At 46.6% G+C, this 10,733-nt stretch overlaps 1 protein-coding gene across 1 annotated transcript; it reads left to right on the top strand.

Moving 5' to 3' along the window:
• Positions 1-286: 286 nt before the first annotated feature.
• LOC123159518 (CBBY-like protein) lies at positions 287-10,311 on the top strand. The gene is made up of 8 exons (XM_044577354.1): positions 287-693; positions 793-863; positions 3,352-3,510; positions 4,023-4,089; positions 4,366-4,461; positions 5,623-5,669; positions 9,318-9,398; positions 9,976-10,311. Exons 1-8 carry the CDS (start codon positions 376-378, stop codon positions 10,097-10,099), a joined length of 963 nt encoding a protein of 320 aa, XP_044433289.1. The 5' UTR covers positions 287-375; the 3' UTR covers positions 10,100-10,311.
• The last annotated feature ends 422 nt before the right edge of the window (positions 10,312-10,733 follow it).

Raw genomic sequence — 10,733 nt, 5'->3', positions numbered from 1 at the left:
GGAAAGCAACGCGGCTTCTCGAGCGTGGCCGCGCGCGTGCAGCCGCGCCCGCCCACATGCACCGCTCGGGCCTGGCCCTGGAAAAACTGCTGATTCGTGCGTTCCCAGTGAGTCAGGCCTAGAGGTACTTTAAAAAGCGTGCGATGCAGATCCAATAATATATGCGGGCTACCAAACAGGCCGAATCCTTCCCGCGCGGGCCTGATCAAACCTTATGCGGTCAACCAAACACGCCCTAACTGTATCGAGCAACGACGGCACAAGGCAAAAGGACGGGCATAGCCGAAGAGGCAATTGTGTGGTGGGCTTTGCCATCAAATCCCAACCCGGGATCATCGACCACAGGGCGCGCTATCCACATCATTTCCCGCGCAAATGAACGCCATGGCCGCCACCGCCACCGCCTCCACGTCGCTCCCGGCGAGGACCTTCTCAAGCGCCCGCCCCGTCGCATGGATCGCCGCCCGGTGCCTCCCAAGAAGGGCAGGAGGAGAGAGCATGCTGTCGCCCTCCCCTCTCCGCTTCTCCGCCGTGAGAACGCGGCGAGCGGAGGCAGCTCGCGCGTCCGCGGCGGGCGCGGGCGGAGCGCCGGCTGCAGCCCTGCCGGCGGCGCTGCTCTTCGACTGCGACGGCGTGCTCGTGGACACCGAGAAGGACGGCCACCGCATTTCCTTCAACGAGACGTTCGCCGAGGTATGGTTTCCTTCCACTCCACCGATGCATTGCCTACGATCCGTCCTGATTTCCTGATGCGGTTGCTCCCCGGGTCAAGATAACTCTTTGTGTTTGCAGAGAGAATTAGGCGTGAGCTGGGATGTTGAACTGTACGGAGAATTGCTCAAGATAGGTGGTGGGAAGGAAAGGTCAATTGATTCTTTACTCTTTTCATAAGTGGTTTGTGTTGCTTTGAGGAATTTGACAAAATGACACACTTCTCTTCAAAGGCCTGCTAAAATCCTGACCACTATTTGCATCTTCACAATTTCAAAAAAATAAATAAATGAAGTGAGAATTCCTAAAACGAAACCACGATGAATTTATTAACTGTTTTAGGAGTACGTGATTCATAATTTACATATTATTGCGTCAGATTATATTCACTCAAGGACTTCTCATTTATTCCTAATATATTGAAACATTTGACTGATCTGAAGTTCCATGGCAATCTCCAAGAGCAATATCATCATGTCAAGGATGAAAATGAAGACAGCTGTTCAGTTATCTAATCGCATAGTCTAAATGTTAGAGTACGTAATGGGCCTGGGCTGGCGGTATAGCCCGTTAGTCTTAGGGTTAATTAGAGATAAGGGTCGCTTGCTTAGGGGTCAAGTAAGTCTTGATTGGAAGTCAAGTAAACCTCTCTATATAAAGAGAGGACATGTATCAATCTAATCAAGCAAGAATTAAGAAGGAAATCCCTTCCCTCTTGCCCGGCCGTGGGCAAAAAGGCCCCCGGCCGGCCCTCTCGCGCCCTCCTTCTAGCAGCACAATAACAATTTGGTATCAGCTAGCTTCGGTTCGATCATGTCTTCACCGCCGCCAAGCCCATCTCTTCCGTTGCCGGTCACCTTGTCGCCTCCGGCAACCACCACGACCGTCGCCCCGCTCCTGCCCGCGTCGGGATCCTCCGTCGCGCCCGCCCCCGCCGGGCTCACCTGGGAGGAGGTGTCCGGGGTGCTGCGGGACCTAACCCAGGCGGTCCAGGAGATCCACCTGTTCTTGGCCGGGTCCTACGGGCCGCACCCGGCTGTGCCGCCCATCGCCGCCCCTGCGCCGCCGTGGCAGCCGCCGCACCAGGCAGCCTTCGCCGCGCTCGCCGGGCCGCTGCAGCTGCCATCCATTGCCACCACCGCTCAGCCCTGGCTGCAGTGGCAGCTGCCGCTCCTGGCGGCCTCCGCCGCGCCCGGCGCTCCGCTGCAGCAGCCGCTGCCGCTGCCTGGCGCGAAACTGCAGCAGCCGCTGTAGCTGCAGCAGCCACCGCCGGTCAGCTCCGCCGCCCAGTATGTGATGCCCTACGACGGGAGTGCGACGACCTCGTTCCCATCAGCGCCGCCGCCATCCCAGGGCGTCCACATCCAGCAGATCAAGTCCCCGCCGTCGCCGTCACCGCTTCCATCTTGGATCGCTACCCGCCACGTGTCGGCGGCTGTGAGGCTGCAGGCTGCTGCGCGCGGCCTCCTAGTGCGTCGGCGTGTGCGGGAGATGCGTGGTCTGCAGCTGCCGCTCCTCCAAGTTTCCCTTCGCGGCGCAAAGGACCTCGATCTCGTCTGCTGCGACGGGGATCTTGGGCATGCGGTTTCCCCCACGGGTGGCGGGCATGCTGTTTTCCCCGCGGGCAGCGACCTCAAAGTCTGCGACATCGACGGTTGGGGAGGCGCACCCCTCCTCGTCATTCTCCATCGCAAGCCCTCCACTCTTCCCTGTGTGGTGCAGACCAACAGCAGTCCGGCGGGGAGAAGGCAGGGTGTCACCGACAGGAGCGCACCGCGTAGCACCACTGCTTTCCGCCGCCGGCCGCCGCGAGGGCGCCTCTGCTGGTCGCTCTTGCGACCACTTCCTGGTGGCCATACACATGCACTCCTTTGGTCCAGGTGGTGTCCATGGGATCCAGGTGGCTGTACACGTGCACGTCCGACGCGCGGATGGTGTCCACTTTTTGTTGAGGGGTCCAAAATAAAGCGTCCCAGTCCATTTCAGGTTGAGAGTCATAAAACAAGCCGAGATGTAAAAGGCTTGTTTTTAGGTGTTAGGTTTGTGTTGCGTCGAGTCATGGTTATAAGTTGGTTAGGCTGCAGCTCGAGGACAAGCTGCATGTCCAGGTGGGGTGTAGTGTTAGAGTACGTAATGGGCCTGGGCTGGCGGTATAGCCCGTTAGTCTTAGGGTTAATTAGAGATAAGGTCGCTTGCTTAGGGGTCAAGTAAGCCTTGCTTGGGAGTCAAGTAAACCTCTCTATATAAAGAGAGGAGATGTATCAATCTAATCAAGCAAGAATTAAGAAGGAAATCCCTTCCCTCTTGCCCGGCCGTGGGCAAAAAGGCCCCCGGCCGGCCCTCTCGCGCCCTCCTTCTAGCAGCACCATAACACTAAAGCTGATGTTTTGTATGGGGAATCTGCAGCTGATTTTCTGAGCTGAAAAATAAACTTCAGAATGGTATTGAAATATTAAAGCATAGGTGTTTTCGAAAGTAATATATGCAAATAACATGTAGGAATTTTTCTTGAAACTGGTGATGCTAAAAGACCTACACTTGGAAACATGATTTTCACACCAAATTAATCCATTCTAGAAAATTTAAATTGAATATTTGTGTTGAATTCAACTGTAACAACAGTTTGAACATTCCTTGCAGGATGACAGCATATTTCAACAAGACAGAGTGGCCAGCTAAAGCGCCAAAGACTGACGAAGAAAGAAAGGAATTTGTTGCTTCTCTTCACAAGAGGAAAACAGAATTGTTTATGGCCCTAATTGAGAAGAAGTTGCTTCCTCTCCGTCCAGGCGTTCAAAGGTCATGTTTTCAAACAATTTGATGACCTCGGTAACTTAAATGCAGTTTAAATGCACTTGCGTATCAGAAACGGCTGCTGCAACTACACTAGTTTGAAGTGCTTCCTTACAACAATCAAAATAGTCACTAAAAAATCACTTATGTTGCGTGTGAACAACATAATAAGCAGTGAACTTTTACCGCTGTATGATTATATAGCAGTTCTGGCGTAACCAATCTGTTCTATACTGGGAACAAAATGCATTAACCATATGTATTATTAATTGTAATTACGTTTCTAATATGTAATCTGAAAAGGTTAAAGAAATAAGTGAAACAAGTTTTACATAACTAGCATTTCATTTGCCGTTGAAGAAGTCTACATTACATGAATAGAAAGATGTGTCGATGTAATCCAACAATAGAATGGTAAATCAACTAACCTAAAAATGCTGGAGTAACTTTTTTTTTAAAGGTGGAGTAACTTTGTTAGACGAAAATTTATAAATTAATTATCTTCTTAACTTTTACAGGTTAATTGATGAAGCTCTAGGAAAAGGGGTGAAAGTTGCAGTATGCAGTACTTCAAATGAGAAAGCTGTAAGTAACAAAGTATTTCCCAACCACAAATGCTTATACGAGAGATATGGTAGGAATTATTAAAAAAAACTGAGTACATCATGGGAGAAGTGTTTCTTCCAGTATTTGCAAAAGGCAATGCTCTCTTTTTCGAACTCAAAAGGGAATGTTCTATTAGTTCTTCTTAAGAACCCATTTTATACTATGCTGCACTCCATTTAAATCACCTCGCATTTGATTTATATTTTGAGTTTATATGCAGGGCTTCTGACATATTTCACTCTCCACTTAGTGCAGGTTTCAGCAATAGTATCGTGCTTACTGGGGCCTGACCGAGCAGAAAAGATTACCATATTCGCTGGGGATGTGGTTCCTCGCAAAAAACCTGATCCGGTAAGGGGTAGTATGCAGTTGTGTTTCGATGTTGCGCTGTACAGTGCAATCTACTTTGTCAGGGGAACCTTTTTCATGGTTTAGTAATATTGTTGTTACAGATAAAAAAACTTTCAGCCGATGATCACATCTGAAAATAGAAACAAATAACTTTCAGCCAAATGACCCCTAAGTTGATCTCACAGTTTGGTACATACTAATTCATCTGGCATATTCTAGGTTTTTGTTTGAATGTTTTTTTTGCCAAGTTTACACGAAGCTTTCAAGAATCTTTGGAAGGTTTGGACTGTCAGTGAATTACTTCACATAATACCATGTCATTAATTGTTCCATACATTTACTTAACCTCACCATTGCGTTTGAAGGATTATCCATTGGACATCCTTCCACTATAACAAACCAATTTGCAGCACATGTGCCTTAGGGCACTACAATGATCCTGGAAACCCGGTAATATCTATTTTGCAGCAATGATGTACCATGATTAGCATTCCGTAGATAGTTTATACTCCCTCCAATTCACAAATAAGTGATGTTTTGAACATATCTTACGTCAAACTTTTAAACTTTTACTGTCAATATAGTTTTAAATATTTACTCCCTCCGTTCCATATTAAGTGCCGCTGATTTAATACAATGTACTAAATCAGTGGCACTTAAGATGGAATGGAGGGAGTAGTAAAAACATGAAAATCATATGTATAGATTTGTCTTGACTTGAAGACCGTGTGAAGTAGAGGGAGTACCTCCTTAAAATTTCTAGGACAAAAAAGCAATAGTCTTCATAGACAGCATCACACCAGAACTGAACATTGGAAAGGAGAGATGAACTAGTCATCAGTGCTGCAGGTGCTGTATATCTGACTGCCCATGATTTATTAAGTTTTCAAGCACTCAGAAGCTTCTTGTTTGAAACTAGCTTGTTTTAATGGAATCTTGGACATTTGCTTCTTTTAAAGATAAATCCTTTCAAAATGATCCTCCTATCATTTTTGTTTGGCTTGGCATATTAAGCTGGATTCAATTCACGCTTTCTATACTCAGATTTACATTTGCTTTCAGTGAAGTAACTATCTGGACATATAAGTTCTGGATAAAAAAAATGATTCCTGTATTTTTGTACATGTCAGAGATAATGTGTTTCTTTTTTGGGTTTTGCAGGCAATCTACTTGCTAGCGGCAACTACATTGGAAGTTGATCCATCTAGGTACTGCAAAAGCAATATTTTGGGTTATTTACACTGTTTTTCTTTTGAGTGTACAACAACAACAACAACAAAGCCTTTAGTCCCAAACAAGTTGGGGTAGGCTAGAGGTGAAACCCATAAGATCTCGCAACCAACTCATGGCTCTGGCACATGGATAGCAAGCTTCCACGCACCCCTGTCCATAGCTAGCTCTTTGTCGATACTCCAATCCTTCAGGTCTCTCTTAACGGACTCCTCCCATGTCAAAATCGGTCGACCCCGCCCTCTCTTGACATTCTCCGCACGCTTTAGCCGTCCGCTATGCACTGGAGCTTCTGGAGGCCTGCGCTGAATATGCCCAAACCATCTCAAACGATGTTGGACAAGCTTCTCCTCAATTGGTGCTACCCCAACTCTATCTCGTATATCATCATTCCAGACTCGATCCTTCCTCGTGTGGCCACACATCCATCTCAACATACGCATCTCCGCCACACCTAACTGTTGAACATGTCGCCTTTTAGTCGGCCAACACTCCGCGCCATACAACATTGCGGGTCGAACCGCCGTCCTGTAGAACTTGCCTTTTAGCTTTTGTGGCACTCTCTTGTCACAGAGAATGCCAGAAGCTTGGCGCCACTTCATCCATCCGGCTTTGATTCGATGGTTCACATCTTCATCAATACCCCCATCCTCCTGCAACATTGACCCCAAATACCGAAAGGTGTCCTTCCGAGGTACCACCTGGCCATCAAGGCTAACCTCCTCCTCCTCACAGCTAGTAGTACTGAAACCGCACATCATGTACTCGGTTTTAGTTCTACTAAGCCTAAACCCTTTCGATTCCAAGGTTTGTCTCCATAACTCTAACTTCCTATTTACCCCCATCCGACTATCGTCAACTAGCACCACATCATCCGCAAAGAGCATACACCATGGGATATCTCCTTGTATACCCCTTGTGACCTCATCCATCACCAATGCAAAAAGATAAGGGCTCAAAGCTGACCCCTGATGCAGTCCTATCTTAATCGGGAAGTCATCGGTGTCGACATCACTTGTTCGAACACTTGTCACAACATTATTGTACATGTCCTTGATGAGGGTAATGTACTTTGCTGGGACTTTGTGTTTCTCCAAGGCCCACCACATGACATTTCGCGGTATCTTATCATAGGCCTTCTCCAAGTCAATGAACACCATATGCAAGTCCTTCTTATGCTCCCTATATCTCTCCATAAGTTGTCGTACCAAGAAAATGGCTTCCATGGTCGACCTCCCAGGCATGAAACCAAACTGATTTTTGGTCACGCTTGCCATTCTTCTTAAGCGGTGCTCAATGACTCTCTCCCATAGCTTCATTGTATGGCTCATCAGCTTAATTCCACGGTAATTAGTACAACTCTGAACATCCCCCTTGTTCTTGAAGATTGATACTAATATACTCCGTCTCCATTCTTCTGGCATCTTGTTTGCCCGAAAAATGAGGTTGAAAAGCTTGGTTAGCCATACTATCGCTACGTCCCCGAGACCTTTCCACACCTCAATGGGGATACAATCAGGGCCCATCGCCTTGCCTCCTTTCATCCTTTTTAAAGCCTCCTTCACCTCAGACTCCTGGATGCGCCGCACAAAACGCATGCTGGTCTCATCAAAGGAGTCATTCAGTTCAATGGTAGAACTCTCATTCTCCCCATTGAACAGCTTGTCGAAGTACTCCCGCCATCTATGCTTAATCTCTTCGTCCTTCACCAAGAGTTGGCCTGCTCCGTCCTTGATGCATTTGACTTGGCCAATATCCCTCGTCTTCCTCTCCCGGATCTTAGCCATCTTATAGATGTCCCTTTCACCTTCCTTCGTGCCTAACCGTTGGTAGAGGTCCTCATATGCCCGACCCCTTGCTTCACCAACAGCTCGATTTGCGGCCTTCTTTGCCATCTTGTACTTCTCTATGTTGTCTGCACTCCTATCCAGGTATAGGCGTCTGAAGCAATCTTTCTTCTCTTTAAGCGCCTTCTGGACATCATCATTCCACCACCAGGTATCGTTATCTTCGCTTCTCCTTCCCCTGGACACTCCAAACTCCTCCGAGGCCACCTTACGAATGCAAGTCGCCATCTTCATCCACACATTGTCCGCATCCCCTCCTTCCTCCCAAGGGCCCTCCTTAAATACCCTCTCCTTGAACACCTGAGCTACCTCCCCCTTGAGCTTCCACCACTTCGTTCTAGCGACCTTGGCACGCTTATCCCGCTGGACACGAATCCGAAAGCGGAAGTCAGCAACCACCAGCTTATGCTGGGGTACAACACTCTCCCCAGGTATCACCTTACAGTCTAGGCACGCACGCCTATCTTCTCTTCTCGAGAGGATGAAATCAATCTGGCTAGAGTGTTGGCCACTACTAAAAGTCACCAGATGTGATTCTCTCTTTCTAAAGAGGGTGTTAGTTACAATCATGTTGTAGGCTAGAGCAAAGCTTAAGACATCTTCTCCTTCTTGATTCCTGATGCCATAGCCAAAGCCCCCATGCGCCCCTTCAAAACCTGTGTTAGATGTACCCACGTGGCCATTGAGGTCTCCTCCTATGAAGAGCTTCTCACCAATCGGTACACTCCTAACCATGTCTTCCAAGCCTTCCCAGAACTCCCTCTTGGTGTTCTCATTGTGGCCTACTTGCGGGGCATATGCGCTGATAACATTGAGAACCAAGTCCTCAGCTACCAGCTTGACCAGGATAATCCGGTCCCCACGTCTCCTGATGTCTACCACTCCATACTTGAGGCTCTTGTTGATCAAGATGCCTACGCCATTTCTGTTTGCAGCCGTCCCCGTGTACCACAGCTTGAAGCCGGTATCCTCCACCTCCTTCGCCTTCTGTCCTCTCCATTTGGTTTCTTGGACGCAAAGGATATCAACACCTCTCCTCACTGCTGCATCAACTAGCTCCCGAAGCTTCCCTGTCAGAGACCCTACGTTCCAGCTACCTAAGCGAATCCTCCTAGGCTCGGCTAGCTTCCTTACCCTTCGCACTCGTCGAGTCAAATGCGAAGACCCTTGCTCATTTTCCACTACATCCGGGCGCCGATGTAGCGCGCCACTAAGGATGCGACGACCCGATCCTCGCTCACTTGCCACCGTATCCGGATCAAGATACGGCGCGCCACTTGGGGGGTGACGGCCCGGCCCTTGCCCATTTTCCACCACACCCGGGTTCCGATGTGGCGCGTCGCTGAGAGGGTTACGCCCCAACGAAAATCTTTTGGGTTTCATCTCCATAAGAGTGGCTGAGTGTATTGTTCCAAAAAAAGAATGATTTGCCTGTTTTGAATGTGGGATTTGTGTATATAGGGTATCTGAAATTAGTCTGATTTAATATTATTATGCATTAGTTTTCACATGAAAAACTCTGTCGTAAATGTTGATTGTTAAAGGAACAGTAGATGCAATAAGAAGACGGACTGCTACGACATTAACATTTGGGTTTCCATTTTGGTCAACATACTGTAATAAATTTCGACTGTATTTACATTGCTGCACCATCTTTTATATTAATTTATTTACAACCTTGTTACATTTTTATCTTTTTTAATTATATGAATTCTTTTGTACTAATTATTAATGTAATATTAGAAGTACTTTTGCTAATATTTCTCCTTTGGATGTCAGCTGTGTTGTTGTTGAAGACAGTAACATAGGGCTTTCAGCAGCCAAAGCTGCTGGTATGAAGTGCATTGTAACAAAAAGCGGGTATAACTTTCTATCTGTGAAGTACTTCTATATGATAGTTAGTACGCATTTCATAATAAAGAAGGGTGGTGTTCTTTTTGGACAGAAGAAAATTGTTGACTTCTACTGTTCTACAAGAGATGTTATATTGCAGAGAACTGGGATCAAAATACTTTTGGCCTTGGACCCGGCATTTATTAGCTCTGCATAAATGCCACCGGTTGACTAAAAAAATGTGTTAGCTTTCTGAACAATGCCTTGCAGTATATCTGACCTATAAGTCCATGCCTACTGCATCACTTGGCCTCAGAAATAAGAATTTATTTTGCCGTCACGTGCATGCTACATACATGACATGTTTTTTCCTTCATTTATTTTCTCACTTTTGTGTACTTGAAATGTTAGGCATGTTCAATAGCATAATCATATGCTTCTAACATTGTAGAGGTTTAAATTTGAGAATGAATGCTAGAAACACCAGCGCAGAAAATGGGAATGGGGCACTACGATTATGAACTCAGTCAGCTGACAACCTAAGCATGCATACTGAATTTGTTCATGAGCCTAGAAGTGGACCTCATCTTCTTGTGTTGAACAGGTACACCGCAGATGAGGACTTTGTGATAGCGGATGCTGTGTTTGATTGCATCGGCGACCCTCCAGAAGGGCGCTTTGATTTAGAGTTCTGCGCCAACCTCCTCCAGAAACAATTCGTGAGCTGAGTAAGCACACGCTCAGAGTCGACCGGCCTCAGTACATAAATCTTGTACAGAAGTTTGCCAAGAGTGGTAACCACCAGTTGTAAATGGTTTTGAATATAAAAGAAATGCCGCTATTTTGCACAAAGAAATGGCTGACATTCAACGGCACTTGCAAAATTATTCGTCCCCTTGGAAAATTCATAAATCCTCCAATATATCTCTAGCATTTGACATTTGCCCTGCTACATTATGAAATTGCCCGTCTCATGTTGTTACCTCACCTTAGAGCAAGGGTTACCTTTGGTAAGTACTCCCTCTGTCCCGAATTAGTTGACTCAGATTTGTCTAGACACGGTTAGTGTTAGATACATCCGTATGTAGACAAATCCAAGACAACTAAATTTGGGACGGAGGTAATGTCTTATTTTCAATCCAACTAATGCTCCTTTGGAACAAAGGATGATGTTTGCAGGAATCTCATAGCATCGGAGATCTACATGAAAGTTTTCCATGAAACAATTTGGACTGTAGGATTTACTTTAAAGTTATCTGCATGAATATTCTTGTTTGCTCTTGTACATGGAGGATTTTAATCATTTCCTTAAAAGCCAAACCTCGCTCTTTTCATGTCTTGTTCAATTCACATGGAAATCCT

Source organism: Triticum aestivum, chromosome 7B, assembly GCF_018294505.1.
Source record: "Triticum aestivum cultivar Chinese Spring chromosome 7B, IWGSC CS RefSeq v2.1, whole genome shotgun sequence".
Taxonomy (NCBI): domain Eukaryota; kingdom Viridiplantae; phylum Streptophyta; class Magnoliopsida; order Poales; family Poaceae; genus Triticum; species Triticum aestivum.
Note: the sequence above shows the minus strand (reverse complement) of the source record. Positions and strands in the feature narration are given on the sequence as shown.

Coding starts and splice junctions, on each gene's coding strand:
- LOC123159518 (XM_044577354.1), top strand. CDS start 376: ATGAACGCCATGGCCGCCACCGCCACCGCCTCCACGTCGCTCCCGGCG. Junction 864..3,351: donor ATAGGTGGTGGGAAGGAAAG/GTCAATTGATTC, acceptor CATTCCTTGCAG/GATGACAGCATATTTCAACA. Junction 4,090..4,365: donor GTACTTCAAATGAGAAAGCT/GTAAGTAACAAA, acceptor CACTTAGTGCAG/GTTTCAGCAATAGTATCGTG.